Genomic DNA, 20,048 nt, shown 5'->3' with positions numbered 1-20,048 from the left:
ATATGAGATAGGATGATCTGTTACCAGGGGCGTGCGAGCTCAACTGTTGCTGCGGCATTGGCTGAAATATGGGGAGGATGGTAGCGGGGGCGGGGGTGCCGACCGGTGAGACCAACCCCTCACACGACTAAATCGCCTCACTTCAGAGACAAGAGGACAGAAACACATGAATACTGATTAAAACTACGTCCATTTGTAGACGTTCCTACGAAGGGTGAGTAGCAGAGGAGACTTCGTCATACATAGAAAAAAATTTCGGAATAAGGCGGTATCTATGGTGGAGACTATGAGAAGTATTGAACAAGGAAATGCTGGCCCGGCGGACCACGTGACCGCCCCCACTTTTGCCGTGGGGGGTTCAACCTTCCACTCTGTAAATGTCATTCCTCGTCTGCCAATGCCGAAGTTCAAGACATTTCGTCTTCTATCATGGTGAATGAAAGTGGTCATGCTGGTGAGAATTGGTGAAGAATATTAGTGGTGTGTGTCAATCTGTGAGTGAAAAGGTTGAAGCGTTGGTCTCTGAAGTTGCGAAAAAGGATTGTAACCTAATTTTACCACCGAAAAAGCCAAGACCGGCAGGTATTCGGCCCGTCCTACCCGGCCCGATAAAAGCCATCGTTATTCTTGACCCAAAGTCAAAATGAATCAAAAAGCGTCACCTACATAAACCCTCTCCGCGTAAATAACTACTAAAATAAATACAGGAAACAAAGGAAACCACGCAAAAAAAAAACTAGGAGTTATTTAAGCACGGCACTACCAACAAGGTTTGTGAGAGACAAGAGTGTTTGCCGACCGTAATCATCTATTGGAACAAGAATAAATAAGCAGTTTACTACTTGAAGCAGTGTTACTACTACGTTTGACTCTGTCTTTAGGAAGCACTCACGATAAACAAATTGTACGTAAAGTCAGGACGGACGGCTGTACTACGTGGTGGTGCACAGATGAGAGCCAATAACATTTTTCTGCGGCGAAAACGATCTATTTTTGGATGCACCTGCGCCATAGTTTTGTAACCTCCATGCGAAGACCTCTTGGATCAGAGCCTAAGAATAGGAGGGTGAGGGATTATTCATGGTAGCCATTTTAGTTAGCCGCTGGTAGGCTAGATCCGCTACCAAGGCTTCCCTCCCACATCCGTCTGACATGCACACCAAAATGGCTCATCTATCACACCCAAAAGTCAAATATTCAATTGTCACAGAAAAGCCAAAAGCCAAAAGCCAACGGTATGTGGTAATGGTGGAACCTATGATTCCTTCATGGCAACGGTTGGTAACTGAATATATGTGTGGAAGTTGAAGCCGACCAGTGTATGAACGCATCTGCAAGCTCAGCTAAAAATGGCAGCCATGTGCGAGCATTTTCCTGGAACCAGGACCAGAAAATACAAACTTTAAATCGCCGTTAACGCTTCACGTATTCCATGTTATCATAAATTAAAAAAAACACACCAGGTTTCCGTAGCAAAAAAATGCTAACTGATATTATAAAATATTCTTCGTCCACGATACAGCCCCCATTAAGAGCTTATTCATATGACATTTATTAATCGTTTGCCGGGTTTGTAAACAGGTTGACAGATGTACGACTGGCAGTAATAAGAGTTAGCTGATGAGATAGATAAAGTAGTTAAAGTTGGACAATAGTGAGAAAGGCCAGATATAATTTGAGTTCTTAGATTAGAAGGTGTGTCAATGAAAGCTTAGCGAGCAGTCAGGAGCCTGTTTAGCTGCCTAGAGGTAGTTTTGCAACCAGGCAATCAAATATATCAATGAATTCCGACTGCTTGCGTAAAAATTGTATGATGTACATATACGTAAAGCTTTGGCGGCTTAGGAATGTAGTTGCGGATAGTGGTTTAGGGGCAAAATGCTGGGCCTAAATTGGCATTGTCCCACCAAAAATAGATTATTAAAAATAAAAACCTATGGGATTTGACAGTTCGCAGGAGTTAATCACAATGGTTATTGACCAATAGAGGCAATTGTGCGTTCGCGCAAATTGATTTTTTTGTCGAGTGCTTCTCGTGCATGCATGTATTATGCGCCATGCATGGTGAGGGCCGCCCCTCCAAACGTCTTTTGCTTAACTATATGCACGAAGCAAACAACTGTCGGCCGAGACCTCATGGATTAGAAGTTGTATTAAGCAATCTAGAAATTCTTTCTAGAACTGAAATCCCTTAAATCAACTTCAAATTTGTCAAAAAATTGAACCCTTGAGAAATGACTCCTTTTATCAGCTCAAGTACCTTCGAACTGTTTTAATGCTTGTGCATTCTTGAGACATTGTTTGTTGCAGTCTGGAAGGGTGACATAGTGCATTAAGTCCTCCTTTGTTTATGTATCTCAAGCATTTACGGACGCAAAAAGTTGTTATAAACAGTACCGATTTGCACATATACGGTAATAAGATAGCCTGTATGCAAACAACAGAAGGCAAGGGTGATATAACCTCTTGGCATTTATTGTAGGGTTCTAGAATAACCCTACATATTCCTGCATTCGCAGAAGCGCATTACTCCAATTTTTTGTGTGTAGGGATATTTTTAGATCTGCCTGGGTCATCAGCCCATAGAAAATATTATCTGGTTCTCGGGAAACAAGCGCGCTTCAACGGATACGAACCAAGGAAATAACTCAGGTTTGTACACAAAAATCGGCTTTCGGGATAGAGGGATTTCAAAGAATTATTGGCTATTCTATAATTAGCTGACCCCCTACTATAGCCTCCCACCCCTCTATAACAAGTGGCTACGGCAAGAGCGGTAGAGCTCTTTTAGGACCCTGAAATCAAAAATTAACCTTAATTTCAACACAACCTGCACTTACGGCTGTAAGGCATTGGAACCACTCTGTTTTATATGCAGCCTGCAAGCAAACTTTATGCATATGAAATAAAATCCGGCTGTGAGGCTCTCATTAATTTTCTTTTTTGACATATGACGCCCATATTCTTTGATTTTTTACTCTGAAACCTTTTTATGCATATATAAACGCTCTTGCCGCTCGTCTTCAAGTTTTTTTTCAAGTATTTGTCTATCATATCAGTCGGAGGCAAATTAAGGTCCTCTAAGTTTGGTCTAAATAAGTTAAGGTTTCTGAAACCAGTCAATTATAAACTACACACGTACACCCAAACATACATATATCCTAAGCTCCACATTTTATTTGCGACCAACTGAGCACAATGAGCAGTACAAAATTATCCCCTTCATACTTTGGATACGTGGGATCTACAAAGGACGCCTTGTTGATCATTCAGGCCACACTTAACCGTCAACTTGGATTGATTCCCAGGCGGCCACATGAACGGGAGCGGTCAGATTTGATTCGTAGTGGAAACGTCTTCATCTTTATTGAAGAGCACAGTGGAATCAAGCGGTGGACCGACGGTATTAGCTGGTCCCCCAGCCGGATTCTTGGTCGCTTTCTCGTGTACCGGGAATTGGACAAAGATAGCTTGCAAGATGATAAGAAGTTTAAGAATAGGAAACGTAAACTGAGTTTAACCAGTGAAGACATCGATAGCATAAGTCCATTGGTGGGAAGCCAGCACGGATTCAAGGATCATGGACTTATCAAGAAGACTTTGAGTATCAATACTACCCTCAAAGAGCTCAACCTAAGTCATGATAATACCACTAAACAAACCATCCATTTGATCAGCTACTACTCTGCTACAGATGTGACAAGTAGGAAGCTCTTGAGGCCCTCAGAGAGTGACTTGAAGAACGTGCATATCAATGGTCACCTCTGGTCTGCCATAAAGGAGAGTAATCTTGGAGGAAAGATCACCATTGAAGATGAAGCCCATTACTTTTTGGACAACAACTATCAGCTCCTGAATATGTCGATGCCAATGGGTACTAATGCAACCAATAACAACAAGTATTCGGCACCTCCCCCACCTCCACCTCCAGTGTACTACCAAAAGAACAACTTTATGTTATCGGTGCCATCCAACTACGACTACTATGGCAGTAATACTCCTGTTACGAATAGCTCGGTGTCAGGAGGAAGCTCCACAAGCAGCACCAGCAGTGCTGCCACTTCACAGGGTATTTCCGAACATGCTAAATTCGACTCTTCAAACGTTTATGCCAGCCCGTATCAGGGATCAGCTTTGCCTATTACAGGATCCAACTTTAGCTTACTGTCGAACTTGAACTTCTTTTACCACGACATACAGCTGCATCATGGTGCCCACGCTCCGCAGACACTGCAGGGTCACTCCCAACTGCAATCGCACTCACACCACCAACCGCATTACGAACACAACCACCTCCATAACCATAACCAGCAGCCATTTCCACAGCTGCAATATTACCCACTTCCTCAAGGCTTTGGTGCCGATACCGGTGCCAAACGCTTGAAGATGTACGAAAACGACTTGCACCCACACCATGACGAACACTACGTATACAACACGTGAAACCAAATTTGTAAAATAGCTGTATAATTAATGAACACTGATTAACGAGTTTACCCAAAGATACAATGAATTTCAATTGGCGCATATGCAACATGCAACATGTAGCACGGAGATTGACCACATTTATAATTGAATTGCGCTAGTTGCATGTGTGGTGTACATGTGTACATGCGTACATGCAGGTCGACCCTTAACCCTACAAACCTGCAATTGCACCTGCGCGGGTAATCAAGGCGTCTTTGTATGGCTTGACGCCTCTAAGCAACCCCACATAAGTGTATAATTAAGTGAAGATGGGGTTTTGTGTTGGGTACTCGGCTCCTATCTGAGCCATCATATAAGCTTTAACATAATGTCTATCTAAGGTATATTAAAGTTTTATGCGTCACCGGATTTGTTCGTTATAGTCCGTGCTGACTGATCACCCCCCACGATGCGGCGCGGAAGGGCCCAATAGGCCATGTTTCTATCGTCAATATCAACGTCAAAGCACAAGGCACTCGTTTGTCCCTCCCACACCCAACACCACACCTGAATACAAAGTACACTGACGTACACGTATTCACATGCAAATGCAGACTTTCACCAGTTCGTAAAGCCCATTTGTTATTTTTCGCCTGCTCAGACCGTCGGTTAAAGAGGACAACACTCATGCAAGTGTTGCGACAAAGAGGAAAAAAACCTTCGCTATCGAGATTGAGAGTTAGACCAAGAGACAATATTTTCGCACTCGCTTATGTCCTACAATTTAGGAATAGCCGAGAAAATCACCACGCTTTGCTTGCAAAAAATAATATTGGTCATGTGGGTCACCTTTCTTATCACTCACTCTTATATGTACGAGTGCCGATCAGACTAATCGCCGTACAACGATGACGGAGAAGTGCGTGAATGAATTCTATTGTTTTGGGCGGTTTTAAATGCGCTATAATGTTATATATCATTTCAGATTCTGGTTTTCCACGCCAACAACGGAGCCAAATCTTCAACTGTACCGTTATTGTTGACAAAACTGTGCTTGACCAACTCATCAGTGGTGGCTCTGTATCTTACATCAACACACAAGCAGATACTCAAAAATTTTTTGATCAGGGTCGATAAGAACTCGGGATGTTTCAATTTGGGAGTTCCATTTGTTGCAATCAAGTAAAGAGCTTTCAATTGTTCTTCATTCAAGTATGGTGGCTCCCCTTCAATCATTTCAATAGTCATGATTCCTAGGGACCACACATCAACCTTGGCATCATACTCTTTTTGCTTAACCACTTCGGGAGCCATCCAGTATGGAGTTCCCACCATGGTTGCTCTCTTGTTACGCTGATCGGTCAACTTTGCGCAGAAGCCGAAGTCAGTGATCTTAACATTTCCCCTGGAGTCCAATAAGACGTTATCACTCTTGATATCTCTGTGAATAATATGTTTCTTGTGCAAGTGCTGCAATCCCAACAAAGTTTCTCGACAAATCACAGAAATTTGCAATTCTGTGAGTTTGTTTTCGTTGTTATCGATGATTTCTGTCAAAGATCCTCCTTCCATGTATTCCATGATAACCCATAAGTCATTGCTGGATCTCAAGTAGGAGTCCAAGAAGTTCACAATGTTTTTGTGTTGACTGTCCTTCATCACCAAAATTTCGTTGATAATCAATTCTTTCCGTGGTTGCACATTCAAGTCCATCTGCTTAATGGCCACTTTTTGCTGGTTGGATACCATCTCGGCCAAGTACACCGATCCAGAAGCTCCTTGTCCAGCTTTTTCAATGATTTTAAACAATGGGGTTGGATCGTTACTGTTCACCACCGTCTTCAACTTGGCGAGAATTTGCATCTCATTGAGCCTTTCCTTTTCACGCTTTAACTGCTTAGCAGATTTCTGCTTAGGCTTGATCTGAAGCGGTTTGGTTTCGTTACTTTCCAAAACAGTCTCTTGCTGAGCATGGGCCTTGTGAGGATAGTCTGAAGGTGCCGGCTTCTGCATTTGAGACTCTGGAGACACAGGTTTGGTGACATAGTGGCTTTTTTGTTGCAGCTGCTTTTGCAGAGGTTGTACTTGGACTTGAGGTGGAGGGTTCTTTACATTGAACTGGCTGGGTTTAGTGGCACCTGGTAAAGTAGGAGGCTGTTGCTTAGGAACAACCGAAGAGGAACCCAAAGGCAACTGGCCCACCTTCTCTCTAGGTGGAGGGGGGGCCCTTCTGATAGGAGCCAACGTAGGATTATTGATATTGGTGCTTGAGCCTGAATTGTTCAAAAGATTGTTCAAAGGTGAAACCGTAGCCGTAGTACCAGCACCACCTGCGGTCTCGTTACCCTTAGACAAATGGTACGGCACAGGTGGTTTGGGTGCCTGCCTGGTGGGCTTAAAGTTCTTCGGAGGTTGGGTCAAGTTAGCAAAGCTGCTAGTTCCAGGTCCCTTAAGGTGGTTTAGATACGGGGAATTGATCGGGGTATTTGCATTGGATCCATTTATGTCGGAATAGAACTCCAATACTTCGATGACAGCCACCGGGTCTTTTTTCCAATCTTCGTTGGTGATTTTGGAATGTTGTAACAAACTTTTCCATGTTTCTGGCAAACCTGTGAAGTTTCCCGAGGCTGGATCAAACCCAACGTGAACCTTATGTGTGAAGTTGATGGGGTTAGACACCTGGTTGGACGAGGACTCCCCAATATTCAAGCTGCCCAAATTTTCCACTACACTTGACGAGCTAGACGACGAGTTGACATTTATATAAGGGCATTTGGTGGAAAATGCATCCAACCAATCTAAGTAGTCGTTATTATGTTTGATGGAAATGAGGATAGGCTTGTTGTTATTATTCTTGGGAATGATTTCAAAACTGTAGGAGTTTTTGGTATAGCCGGTGTTATTCTTTAGGTTAATGGAATGAATTAAATTAAGAGGGAACGATAAATCTGGCAGCACATTAAGGGTGTTATCAGACTTATAAAAGTTCAACGTCTTATCATTGATAACCATAAATCGTTTATTCCACCGGAAAGACGTAAAGATCCCATCATCTTTAATATGAACCCATCCACTTTGTCTCTTACTACTGGAGTTGATGCTTAATTTAATTTCTCTTTCAGTGGCTTGAGAAGGCGGTGGAGGTGCTCTTCTATGATGCTTGATATCGGAGGTGTAGATTGTAGTCATTTGGGTTTAAGTAGGCGTAGTCAAACACGTAAAAAACACTGGGGAATGATTCGAATCACAGACGAATCAAATCTGAAACAGATTATTTTCAAACGACGGATAGCTCAACGGGCAAAGGCACAACGATCCAAGGAAAGGAAGATCGTAGGTATAAGGATTGTGCCTAGAGTTTGCAACAAATGGTAGGGATCTCTAAGTTGTTTATAGATCCTAATAAATTTACACAACTGCCAGACTGTTAGTCGCCTCAAGATAATTAAGCGAGAAAAATGGTCGTGCCGCGGCCACCACATTGGCTTCAAGGGGGAAAATCAATCAGTTGCACGCGTGCATGGCCTGCGAAGGTAAACGCGTAGAGTCTCGTGCTTAGTCAGAATGTGAGAATAAATAAACTACTGGTGAGATCGTAACCTAGGTGTATAATACAGGATATTGACATTAATGGGGGTTAGGGGTAAGGTTCTAGACACCAGATCTCAGGAACATGAGTTGGTCCGCCTTTTCCGACTAATTTTTGAGGGAGAACTTTAGTTCTCTGTTAACTTCGTATGGCTGAAAGACTCATTAGTAGATATACCGTCGTAGAGAAACAAACAACGGAAGATTGTTAGGGGTTGATTGTTCTTTGATATTTTTGTACATGTCAGCGGGAAGTTTTGGGCGGAAACATTAGAAATCGTTAAACATATCACCATATGGATCCGGCACTCCTGAAATCCCATAATCAAGATCTTTGTCTTCAGGGTACCGGTCAAACTGCGATGTGTCTCCCACACCACTAGTTATAGGAGGTTCATATGGGGTTTCTATGTCTCGACTCAATAGCCTTTCCCAAATCACTTCTTTGAACCATGGATGGTTTTTTACGTCATCACTACCGTTTTGGAGGTTTCCCAACCGTAACGTCAAGTCCTTCACAATCAACTTCTGGAGCAAATCCAAAATATCAGGTGGTAAATAGTCGGGATAGTTTATTGTGCCATTCAAAATGTTCTCGTAAGTTTTCATGGGCGTCGGGTCGTAAAAAGGGGTATACCCAGTTAACATCTCAAATATCAAGATCCCAAATGACCACCAGTCCACCGACTTATTGTAGGGCTTTGTTGCCACCACCTCGGGGGCTATATAGTCAGGAGTCCCACATAAGGTGTAGGTTACATCGATCACCTCTTTAGCAAAGCCAAAATCCGTTAGTTTAATATGTCCATTTTTATCCAAAAGAATGTTTTCTGGTTTCAAATCTCGATAGATGATATCCAAATCGTGTAGATACTCTATGGCCAAGAACACTTCAGCGGCATAGAACTTAGCCACTGGAATGGGGAACCTTTGGGACTTTCTCAATAGCGAAAACAACTCTCCTCCTTCGATATAATCCATAATCATGAACAAATTATGGCAGTCTTGGAAGGTGCCCCACATACGTATTATGAAGGGGTGCTGGGCCAACTTCAACATTCTTCTTTCATCATTTGTGTGTTCTACTTGCTTCATATTTACCACTCGTTCTTTCTTCAACGTCTTCATGGCATAGAACCTCCCATTGTGAATGGACCGGGCCAAATGGACTCGACCGAAAGAACCTGTTCCAAGGGTTCTAAGTATCTGGAAATCGTTTAGCGTGTACTTGCCCTTGGTGGTGGTATCTTTATCCAAATGCTTAGACCGTTTGGACTGGGAGGAAGATGGTTTATCATCATCGGCTCCACTGCCACTCGAGCCACTAGTCATCACGACTTCATCTATGGGTGTTGTACTGGCTATATTAACTTCACCAGTTGAACTAGCGGTCATAATATGGGGCTCTTGGTTCATTATATTCATATCTTTACTTGCAATCCGTTTTTCCCAATTAAAATTTTTTTGTGTGCGCGGGCAGATGATGCTTTTAGACTTAAATGACGTTTAGTTGATGACATCAATCTAAATCTTTTTCAACGTCGCGACCTTCCACTCTACCATACCTGTGTTAAATCCGTATTGGTTGGTATTTTACCTATACTATTTTGTCTAGCTCTCGTATGCTTCATATGCTACGTCCGATTTCCTATATTGGTTTATAGCCCGTAGCTGCTAACTAGATTCGCCTCGGCTGATGTTGCTGTCTATCACCGAACCCAAAGATCATCCACATCGTCAACTCCGTCCACATCGTCATCTTCATCTTCATCACGGGTCTCATTGTGATCAGCAGGTTCGTCCTCTTCGGCATCCTGAACCTGAATATCCTCCGCATCGACATAATCGTCCGAGTCGTAGCCAAATCCTTCACCACCACGGTTAACAGGGTGGAACGTCGTGTGGATAAATTTTGGAGGCTCAGGAGCACCATAGGCACTGTATCGTTTGAGGTCTTGAATATGGGATGGGCGGTTTGGTTTTCCATTAAGCACACAATCTACTTGGTGCAACACCGAACTAGTCTTCTCGATGAGATCGTTTATCATAAACCCGTCTTCTTTCAGGTGGGCCATGATTGACTGAGTGGTGAGCGAGTTCTTGAGCCTTTTAACCGAGCTCACAAATCCGAAATCTTTCAAAAACGTTACCCTGGTGACGATGTCACTGAGATTTACTGTTTCCGAGGGGGCAGATGTCGAGTTCCCATTGAAAATATGCTCTTTGAAGTCACCGATCAAATCGGTATCGTCCGAGGTTTCAAGGGTCAACTCAGTGGAGTCGTTGAACAATATGATATCGAACTTTTTATCTTGCCAGGTAAGATTCAATAAGATCCAGAGGATACTCATTTTGATGGCATTTAGATTAGAATAGAATTTGAACATCTGGGCCTTGCTGGCATTGATATCGGTTTTATTGAATGGAGACAAATTCAAAAACACAAGCCATAAACCTAAAAAGTTTTTGTTCAAGTGAAGATCATTGATGGTCAAAATCTTGTGGTTTTCAATGTAGTTGATGGAAAGAATTAGATTAACGTAGTCACTATTGTGAATGAGCTTGAGGAGATTATCATGAGTGAGTCGTGTCAAGTTTCTGTCGAAATTTGACAAGTTGACGATATTCAAGGTTAATAAATGATACCAGCTCATATCCAAGTGGGAGCTAAAGAACTCTGATAAATGACTATTAAAGTAATTGGAGTTTGATGATAAGTTCCGGACGATATCAAAGCTCGCCAACTTCTGTTTCAATCTCAAGCTGTGTAGTTCAGTCCCATCTTCAGTCCTATCATATCTTATAAATTTTAACAATAAGGTCAATGAGAAATGAGATTCGATGAGTTTGATTTTGTTTTCTTCATTTTCGTTGTACATCAAATTCTTCAAAATTTGAAGGAATATGAGGTTAAGTTGTTCTTTGTAGATAGCATCACCTTCATCAATTGCCTGATTGTTTTCGTTGACCTTCAACAATGTATTCAAAAATTTTTCATTGTTGATTAAGTTGTAACGGAAGGAGCTGAAATCCAAGATCAAGTTAGCAAATATACTTAAAACAATGGACTTATTCTCAGATTTAATCCTTAAGCCTTCCAACAACGCCAAAATATCAATCAAGATATCCACAATATTTAAGTCAATGAAGAAGGTTCTTAATAAAATTATAGACCTGGAGAGAGATCTAATCATATTGAAACAGTTTGTAAAAATCTTATGGTTAATAAACTTGAATAGTGTATCATTAGGACTCAACTCATTGTTGGATGCTTTCTTCGCAAATCGAATAAGAAAAGTTCGGTAGTCTATGCACAATTTATTCAACAAATGCTTAAAGTTGAATTTGTTCACGAACCTGACCCGAAATTCTTCTTGGTTATGGGTCAACAAACTAATGAGTAATAAAATATCTGATAAGTTTATTTCTATCAACTTGTTCAATTTGAAAGTCTTTAGGTTGACCTTCAAATAGTTGATGAGCTTCAAATCGATCTTGAATTTGATCAATTCAGAAACCAAGTTATCGTTCTTAATGATCAAGTTCGATAGTGTTTTGAATGGGTTGATCGAATATTGGTTGATTTCAATAAGTTCAATGAGCTTATTGACATAATTGACACTTTCATCGTAAGACACATAAGCTTGGACCTGATAATTTTTAGGTTGAAGATCCTTTTCGAACAAGAACAATAAGTTGATAATGTTCAAGTTCAAAAGCTCATTATCGAATTTGATCAAATTAGACAACCCCAATTTTGTTGAGTCGAGGAGTTCAAGGTTGTATTTGTGAATCAGCTCATAGCTCAAAATGTAGTTCAAATTCAACACTAACTTGTAGATGAATTTCAAGCTTAACGGTTTGGTAGAGCTTATTTCAAAGTTGATTCTGCTTATTAATTTTGTGATAAGCAAAGGCTCTAATTGAGGGTTCGAGATTATGGGAATCAAATCAACACATTGGGTGATCAAACTAGTAGTATATGATTGAGGCAAAGTTAAGCTGGATTCGTAATTAATTTCCAACAACACCAAAACAAACCGTGACAATTTGAAACTTGGCTGTTTAATAGACAAAATGTTCAATAACTCAATACATAAGCTGACCGCTTCGTAGTTGGACTTTGTCAATTCGAAAACCGATTTGTTCTTGTTGTGATAGATCATATAAACCGTGAATTGATCAATAATTTCAATTAGGATTGAGTTTAACTGTTTAAACGCATCATACTGCAAGACCTTATGATCAAACTTGGCCAAGAACTTAATGACAGTAAGACCATCAATAAGGTTTTCTGGAGTCAGAAGACTTTTGGATAACTCTGTCACTATCTCTTTTATAAACCTTTCATCGTTTGCCAACTTGTACTTGACGTCTATGTTGCCGATGATGGAAATTCGAAGTTGGTTGATATCCATGGTCATTTTGGGGTAGTCACAAAAAAAGGGATGAGGCTTAGAACTGCACACCACACAATTATAGGTAACGTTAACTAGTAACAGCAGTTGAAACTATTGTTTACACACTCGAGTGTCTGTTTGATTGCAAGTGATTGGTATTTATTAAAAGATACAACCCGGAATAGCCACAGACGATAGATAAATGAAATCTTAAATGCGAATCGCAAAATCAAATACCCCAGAGTCTATCAAAGACAGGGACAGAAATACAAAAGCGTGCATTGTAAAAACATTAAAAGTCAAACCCTATAAACTCTAAACCAACAAACCGATCAGATTTTCAGTCTCCAGTATTTCTGGGCCTCCTTGGCCGGTCTACCATTCTTGATATCATTAGCAACGTTTTGGTCCGCTTCCACTCTTTTTGGAACATACCCCACCACATCTGCCAACAAGCTCTCCTTGATTATAACTATACCACTGTTATCACCCATCAAGATATCGTTAGGCTCAACCACTTTAATGTCGTATTCATTGTCTATTGAGTGAACTTTCACCTCAATAGGAACGTTAATTCCCACTACTTTCAAAACTGGACCTGGAGCTGATGAGCCTACAGCGTAGGACCAAACTGGATACTCCAACGCATTGTGCTCATCCAAGTCTCTTACTCTTCCTAAAATTATTGAGCCCCGGCACTTCAAATACAGTGCTCTGGTAGACATTAGACCCCCATACAAGGCATTATTCACCTTGGTGTAAGGAGCATTGACCATCTGGAGACTAGGAGGAAGGCCCATTATCAATACGCTGTTGGCAGGCAACTGGTCAATGTAACTGGCGGAAACCTCCGGCCTTGGATCAGACTTGGGAGCATATAATACGGTGTAGGCTTTCCCTATGACCGTGGAGTTCACAGAACTTTGCATTGTTAAATTGGGCAAGAAGCCTCCATCTTTGACCCCATACTTCACCAATGCATCCGAAATATCACAAATACTGTACTTAAGGAGCTTATCCATTGCGACTGTGGTTTGTCAAAGAAAACACTGTGTGAGTTGAACTTGAACATTTCTCACAGTTTCGGGTCATCGGACATTATTCACAATATTGAGTATTATTGGTGGATTATATATATATATATCTATTTACAAGAAGGTGGGAATAAGTTCAGAGATTATTACAACTTTTCAGAGATATCTGTGCAACAAGACCAGCAGTAAATATGGAATTTTAGCTCCATGAAGTCATGTGTTTAGAAGAAACTGTATGTTTTTCATTTATCCACACTAATTCTGTCTTCCAAGGCTTTGGCCGATGACTCGTCTGATAGCCTGCTCTCTCGAAGTAGTTCTTCATCGATGAGCGTCTTATCCTCAAAAATCCCGTGGTGAGTGATCTCGTCTTTCTTGTGTTCTTTGAATTCTTTATAGGTGTTAGCTACTTTGAATCGATTCAAAGTTAGAAGCCAACTATCACTCAAGTCATAGTCCTTGAGAACTTGCTCCTTAGTGTACCGCAAGTCATGGATCTCGTTTAGAAGGGCCGTCAACTGCTGGGCACTGAATTCTTGTGTAGAGGTCTCCAATTTCTTACGATTTTTCAACTGATCAATAGAAACCGAATCTTGCTTGTGAGGAACATCTGAACTAGACTCGATTACTCGGCCTAAACTGGTTATGGTGTCGATGAAATCTCGGGACTCTTGTCGAGTCATTTGGGGATCAAATCCATCTTTCCCTTCAACTTGTGGAACATTTGGTTTAGGACCTTGCTGTTGGTCGATAAACTTCTGTTTTAGTTCGCTCGAAGGAAGCTGGTTAACCTTGGACCGTACAAATGAATCGGACTTGTGGCTAACTTCCAGCTGAAGTTTTCTGGCGGTAGAAGCTTTATTTCCCATCAGGAACTAATACACTAAGTTGAGAAGGTGATTAAATCGCGGATGCTCAACAACAGCACGATAGTGCAATTTTAACAAATAGAGAAATGCTCGTTAAAGTAGATTATATTGGGGTTTATTACTTGTAAATATCGTTATTGTAAGCATGAACATGTAATAATGCTGTGTTTTCGGTCCTGACTGAATGTGTACTCTGTAGGCTTGGCCATAAACATTCTTTATATTGTCTCACTTCTCTCTTTTCTCTTTCTTGTCTTTTTTGTGTTTCTTCTCTTTCTTCTCTTTCTTCTCTTTCTTTTCGGTCTTAGAGCTGGACTCCAGTTTCAAAGTGGCCGGAACCCTCACATCAGTGTCCTGAACGAAATCTGAAGCTTCGTACCCAGTAGGAAAGTGTCTCATTCTTAAATTCTCCACCTTAGGCACATCGGTTCTAGGCTTCTTGACAGCCTCCCAGTCTATTTCGGGGATATCCACCACCTCGTTTATGCTATAGAATTTTGTGATTTTCAAATCTGATCCAGTGAATTTTCCATTCTGCTTATTTATGAAGATCTGGTACTTGCTATATTCATCTTCACCATCGATGTTGTCACTCGACAGCTCCACAATATCATAAGAGGAGCTTCCCTGACTCAATTTGCTCTTGGATGTCTTGAAGTTTATGGGTAACTTGGATACTTTGAACTTGAAGTTCTTGGGGTGCTTGAGTAACCACACCTGTTTGTCACCAAAATCCGAAGAGGAAACTGGGGCTGGCACGAATGGCCTGAAGTGTTTTGAAGGCTCGTACACATACTCCTCCTCAGAGTCCAGGGAGTCGGAGTTGACGTATTTGTCGGACTTGTACAGCATCAGTGCAGTGGGTATGCGACGTTTAGATGCTCATCTGAAGTCTGAAAAATTTGAGAACTAAGAGGTGTGTGCAGGACCGCGAAAACATTTTGAACAGGAAGATTTAGGCTGAAGATCTCATATACCACCGAAGGAATGCAGGATAGATAGAACACATAACAGATATTGCAGTAGAGTTGCCCGATCCGCCTCGAATATTACTACAGTCTCCCCGCTGCGCCAATTCGCGGGCACGGTCCGTACTTGACGTACCCTATCGGGAGCATCCGTAGATGACCTCGTATATACAAAACAATCAATCCAAGCCACATTGCCATATCGTTGATAATTTCTCTCCTTACCAGTCGGTTAATACAAAAAAAACGTGACTACCGTCTTCTACTATGACGTACCAGAATGGTTTGGTAGATGATATAGTTCGTAGCCATCAGTGCAAACAATACGGCCATTTCGCATATAGTTTCGACCTCTGCGGTGTGTCTCAAATTGTATATTTTATCCATTGGTGCCATGTATCCAGTGAATAGTACAGCTTATCCCTCGTATGTGAAAGAATACAGTCTAAGCCTTTATCATTTTTCAGCCTGCAGACATAAGGTGCACTTTGATAGCTTGCTACGGCTGGATCACGCTTCCCGCGGGGCGGAGCTCACGTCAATTGGGTAACGACGCTTATGTAATCATCTCATAATCGTCCTTTGATGTTGTCACCATCGAAGAACACATATAAATACGGGTTTCCTGTCAAACTTGCTTCTGTCAACAATAATTATTAACATCTATAATGGGTTTTGAAATTGTCGATTTAGGAATTGCTGCCAGTGTATTCTTGGGTCTTTACCTTTGCTTCTTCGGACTTGCAGTTTATGCCATAACCCAAAAAGGGTTCAAAAGTGTTTACCTGTGGTTCTTTTTCTATGGAATTGTTCGAACTGGAGGCCAAGTTTCAGGAGTGGGTTTCGCCATTGCTGGAGAGACCCACTATCAATGGTTGATTGCTTATATGGTTATGTCTGTTGAAGGGTATTTTGCCTTGGTGATGGCTTCCCTCTACATCTTATGCATCGAGCAGAAGAGGGTATGGGGAGTATCTCCTTTAGAAACTCCCTTTATTACTATACGTGGTGCTAAGAGATCCTATAAGTCATTGTTCCACCTTATTTTGGTTCCAGGAAATGCACTTTTGATCGCCGGTGGGTGTATGCTTACAGGATTAACAGTCCAACAGTTGGCCAATAACCATTCTAAAATCGTTACTTCCAGGGCTTTGAGAACCACCGGTCAAGCTATCTTTTTGGTGCAGTCTCTCAGCGTATCGGCATTGAGTATCCACAGCTATTTCTTCAAGAACTTGAGAAGTGTCTCTATGAAGATGTTGTTAGTCATCATCCCATTCATCACCATGAGAGGTGTGTACGGGTTGGTATCCATCTACATTGATAAAATGGATTACTTCCTCATCTCCAACTACATCAGCATAGCCAACCACAAAGATATGACCATTTATGAGTATACATTGGGAACTAGTATGGAGTTCATCTCAGCCTTCGTTATGGTGAACACTGTTTGGTTCAGCAAGGGCCCAATAAACGAGGACACTGGAGGGCTCAGCGACGGAGATTCCAAGGTCTGAGTGCCAGAGATCCAAAGTTCTTGTTATTCTTCATAGCTAGTTATAGTGATAATAGAATTATATGAATTATACACGGTTTTGGTATGAAAAGGAACACGGAAAAAACATCGAAAGCTGGATCTCATTACAAAGGTAATTAATTAAAACTCGCAAAAATCATAAAAATTTCTAGTTCGTCTATCTTATCGAACATTACTACGTGTCAGTTAAAGGCCATGAAAGTCGCCAGATTTCTATTGGTGAAAAGCAGGGCAATTACTACAATATATATATATATACATCAAAATGCTTACAAGGTAACAGCTGGAGGACAGTTCAAGGCACCCTTAATCTTACCATAGATGGCAAATTGCAAGGAAGTCAAAGTACCCACCATGATCAAACGGGTTGGCAAACCGGCGAATGAGCCCTTGACACCCAATTCTTTGGCCAATTGACCCAATAAGCCAATGGTGGATTGACCTGGAGCCTTCTTGGTCTTGTTAACCTTGGACAACAAAGTGTCAGCAGGTTGAGAAACGAAAGCAGCAGAACAACCAGCGATGATACCAGCAAGTAAGTCGATACCAGTCAAAGAAAGAGTGGACAATTCGGACTTTGGAGTAGGAACGAAACCGAAGATAGCTTGAGAAGCTCTTTCGAAAACCAAAAACTTAGCAATGTTGTAAGGAATTTGCTTGAACAAGATTGGGGTGAAACCGTTGTAGAAAGAACCAGCACCTTCTTCCTTGAAGATTCTGGAGAAACCGCCAATCAAACCGTTAGCAAAGGTAGGTTGAGACACCAATCTGATTCTGGTAGCTTCCAATGGACACAAAGCAATATCAGCGAAGAATTCAGCCAAAGCAGAAGAACCAATGTAGATAGCATCCTTGTAATTCTTGGAAGTTTCCAAACCCAAGTATTCGACGAAGGTCTTCTTGAATAATTCGTATCCACCAAACTTGAAAGCACCTTGCATAGAGTAACCCAAGATGGTTGGTCCCAAACCAGTCAATAAAGCACCGACACCTTCACCCGCAACGATCTTTTTGAAGGATCCAACCATACCAGTGTTGTAAACAGTTGGTTCCAATTGAATTCTGGTTTTGATCACATCGATGGGAGTCATGGCCCCGTGGGTAACACCACATCCAATGGCACCGGCCAAAGCAAACTTGGCGTAATCAGTAGCAGTATAGTTAGGTAATCCAGTAGCAGAAGAAGCCATTTTCAAAGATATCTGTCCTGAAAAGTCTATGAATAAATATGATAGGAAAAAATTATGAAATTCAATTAGATTCGAGGATTCGGCACCTTTATATCAGCACCGACCAATGGGAGCAAAAAGTTTTTTTTTTCCGCGATCCTGCCACGACTTTGATCGCTTGTTCCTGAATGGCAGCGATTCCTTCCGGGATTCTGCAAATGGAAAATGGCTGCAACTTTTAGTTATAGGGTGTTGGTTTTATGTGACACCATGGAAACTTCGGATGTCACTTTAATATATGCTAATAATACATATGTATAATGCGAATGTAATTTATTTGCAAATATCTCAGGTATATACCTTGTCTTGGCACCTCCGGGTCCTCGATTTGGCTTTGTGAACTTGTAAGAAGAATACTCCAAATAAGCCTACAGGTTTCACTACAGCAAGTAGAGTTCTACGGACAGGTTATACACACAATACCACGTATAAGATTAATCCTGCACCATGATATAGAGAGGAGAAAGGGATTATGAAGTCGTTTGTTTGTTGCAGAGCACTTCGGGTACTTTGCGATGCTTAATATTTGGTTGGCTAGATATGTGTGAAGGGAGTTTGAATTTACAATGTCAGAGATTATCTTGTTTTAACAACACACTGAGGTTATTATAACTTGATTGCTGACTTTTTTTGATGGCCATGGTTTCACTTTTATCGATACCTACTCCCAAAACTACCGCGTTCCATTTAATGACACAGTGATAAACGGGTCCAGCAGAGTTGGTCTCGTAGCTGACGGCAATATTATTGTCTTGAAGAAGCTTTTCAAACCTATCAACATCTTGTTTGAGTTCGTTTGCTTTGTAGGAGATAAGATATTGTTCGTGTAGCAACTTGTGCTTATAGTCTTTATTGTTCATGAACTCTTTGATGGCATTAAGTTGTGCCAATTCCTCGCTCTTAGAGTTGGTTCCAATCGTGGAAACCCCTTTGATATATAGCTTCACCACGTATGGATCTGATTCAAGAGTCTCAAAATGATAGTTCATTTCAGAGAACGTAAACGTGAACATACTCCGAATAGCAGGTCCTAACGTGTTGGACTTGAAGTCTTGTTGTTTTAGCTTTGGGAGAATAACTCGGAACACTTTATAAACCCAAATCTTGAGCTCAGGCAATGATTTCTCAATTGATAATGCCCCCATATAACTTAGAAAGAGATCACTTATCATGGAAATCTTGTTTTCAAAAGAAATCCGGTCTGACAATTTGAACTTGAAATTATCAACAAGCCTGTAGACTAGTGATAACTTGAAAAGCACATTATGATCCATGAGCTTCAGTACAAGTACTTCAGCATCAGCATAATATATGTGGGGATATTTAAAGTCAACAAGTTCCCACAATATCAACTTCAAATAGTAAGTTCCCTGGTGGATAAGTTTAGTGTTGAAGAACAGCGTGTACTTGCTCACGTCTTGAATCTCTATTATGGGGTCCACGAATGAAGGGTCATGAAATGCTTTCTGGAAAAGAAGTTCATCTTGTAAAGGTAATAACATCGGCAATTGGATTTCTCCTTTTCCATACTCAGCAGAGTCCTGAAGATCATCCTCACTGGACTCAAGCTCTTTGAGGATAGCCAAATCCTCACTTATGCGATAGGATTCATGGCCATAGTCAAGTAGATAGTCAAGAGTAGGTGCTTGAAGAAACTTCATGCTTGGTATGGCACCAAGGGCTTGGAGAAACGGCAATTTATCTTCATCTACAAGCAGCTTAATCTTGGCTCCCACCTTTACAGGCGCACAATTTAACAAGTTCTTCAACTTTTGTAAAATGGTATTGTCGTCGGCACTCAACCCAGATGGGTCTAGAGAATTCACAAGTTGTACGAGTTGTTCATATTGTTTCGGAGGTGGAAAAACTTTCATAATATGCTGAAATGCCCCCTGAAGTTGCCCTACACATCCTTTCACCTGGTGAAGGTCTTCGGAGAGCTGCTTCAACTCGTTGTTCATCTGTACCTCTAACACTAAACTTTTTTTTAATTCTGGTGTGCGACTTCTGGCC

At 41.2% G+C, this 20,048-nt stretch overlaps 9 protein-coding genes across 9 annotated transcripts; 2 read left to right on the top strand and 7 right to left on the bottom strand. All coding sequences in view use genetic code 12, as the record gives it.

Annotated features, from left to right (window-relative positions):
- Positions 1–3,198: 3,198 nt before the first annotated feature.
- Positions 3,199–4,443, top strand: sge1 (Global transcription regulator sge1; the record flags this gene model as incomplete). Its single annotated transcript, XM_066157756.1, has 2 exons — positions 3,199–4,104; positions 4,327–4,443. 2 exons carry the CDS (start codon positions 3,199–3,201, stop codon positions 4,441–4,443), a joined length of 1,023 nt encoding a protein of 340 aa, XP_066013853.1.
- Positions 4,444–5,388: 945 nt separating this feature from the next.
- On the bottom strand, positions 5,389–7,599 carry CLA4 (Protein kinase; the record flags this gene model as incomplete). The annotated part of the gene is made up of 1 exon (XM_006689480.1): positions 5,389–7,599. One exon carries the CDS (start codon positions 7,597–7,599, stop codon positions 5,389–5,391), a length of 2,211 nt encoding a protein of 736 aa, XP_006689543.1.
- A 669-nt stretch (positions 7,600–8,268) lies between these two features.
- PSN45_001915 (uncharacterized protein) lies at positions 8,269–12,422 on the bottom strand (the record flags this gene model as incomplete). The annotated part of the gene is made up of 2 exons (XM_006689482.2): positions 8,269–9,355; positions 9,712–12,422. The coding sequence occupies 2 exons, from the start codon at positions 12,420–12,422 to the stop codon at positions 8,269–8,271; spliced, it is 3,798 nt and encodes a 1,265-aa protein (XP_006689545.2).
- A 308-nt stretch (positions 12,423–12,730) lies between these two features.
- PSN45_001914 (uncharacterized protein) lies at positions 12,731–13,420 on the bottom strand (the record flags this gene model as incomplete). The annotated part of the gene is made up of 1 exon (XM_006689483.2): positions 12,731–13,420. One exon carries the CDS (start codon positions 13,418–13,420, stop codon positions 12,731–12,733), a length of 690 nt encoding a protein of 229 aa, XP_006689546.2.
- A 254-nt stretch (positions 13,421–13,674) lies between these two features.
- Positions 13,675–14,301, bottom strand: PSN45_001913 (uncharacterized protein; the record flags this gene model as incomplete). Its single annotated transcript, XM_006689484.1, has 1 exon — positions 13,675–14,301. The coding sequence occupies one exon, from the start codon at positions 14,299–14,301 to the stop codon at positions 13,675–13,677; it is 627 nt and encodes a 208-aa protein (XP_006689547.1).
- Positions 14,302–14,529: 228 nt separating this feature from the next.
- Positions 14,530–15,153, bottom strand: RPA34 (DNA-directed RNA polymerase I subunit; the record flags this gene model as incomplete). Its single annotated transcript, XM_006689486.2, has 1 exon — positions 14,530–15,153. The coding sequence occupies one exon, from the start codon at positions 15,151–15,153 to the stop codon at positions 14,530–14,532; it is 624 nt and encodes a 207-aa protein (XP_006689549.1).
- A 784-nt stretch (positions 15,154–15,937) lies between these two features.
- PSN45_001911 (uncharacterized protein) lies at positions 15,938–16,786 on the top strand (the record flags this gene model as incomplete). The annotated part of the gene is made up of 1 exon (XM_006689487.2): positions 15,938–16,786. One exon carries the CDS (start codon positions 15,938–15,940, stop codon positions 16,784–16,786), a length of 849 nt encoding a protein of 282 aa, XP_006689550.1.
- Positions 16,787–17,075: 289 nt separating this feature from the next.
- On the bottom strand, positions 17,076–17,996 carry MIR1 (mitochondrial phosphate carrier protein; the record flags this gene model as incomplete). Its single annotated transcript, XM_006689488.1, has 1 exon — positions 17,076–17,996. The coding sequence occupies one exon, from the start codon at positions 17,994–17,996 to the stop codon at positions 17,076–17,078; it is 921 nt and encodes a 306-aa protein (XP_006689551.1).
- Positions 17,997–18,604: 608 nt separating this feature from the next.
- On the bottom strand, positions 18,605–19,996 carry PSN45_001909 (uncharacterized protein; the record flags this gene model as incomplete). Its single annotated transcript, XM_006689489.2, has 1 exon — positions 18,605–19,996. The coding sequence occupies one exon, from the start codon at positions 19,994–19,996 to the stop codon at positions 18,605–18,607; it is 1,392 nt and encodes a 463-aa protein (XP_006689552.1).
- Positions 19,997–20,048: the final 52 nt, after the last annotated feature.

This window comes from Yamadazyma tenuis, chromosome 2, assembly GCF_029203305.1.
Source record: "Yamadazyma tenuis chromosome 2, complete sequence".
In the NCBI taxonomy this organism is placed as follows: Eukaryota; Fungi; Ascomycota; class Pichiomycetes; order Serinales; family Debaryomycetaceae; genus Yamadazyma; species Yamadazyma tenuis.
Note: the sequence above shows the minus strand (reverse complement) of the source record. Positions and strands in the feature narration are given on the sequence as shown.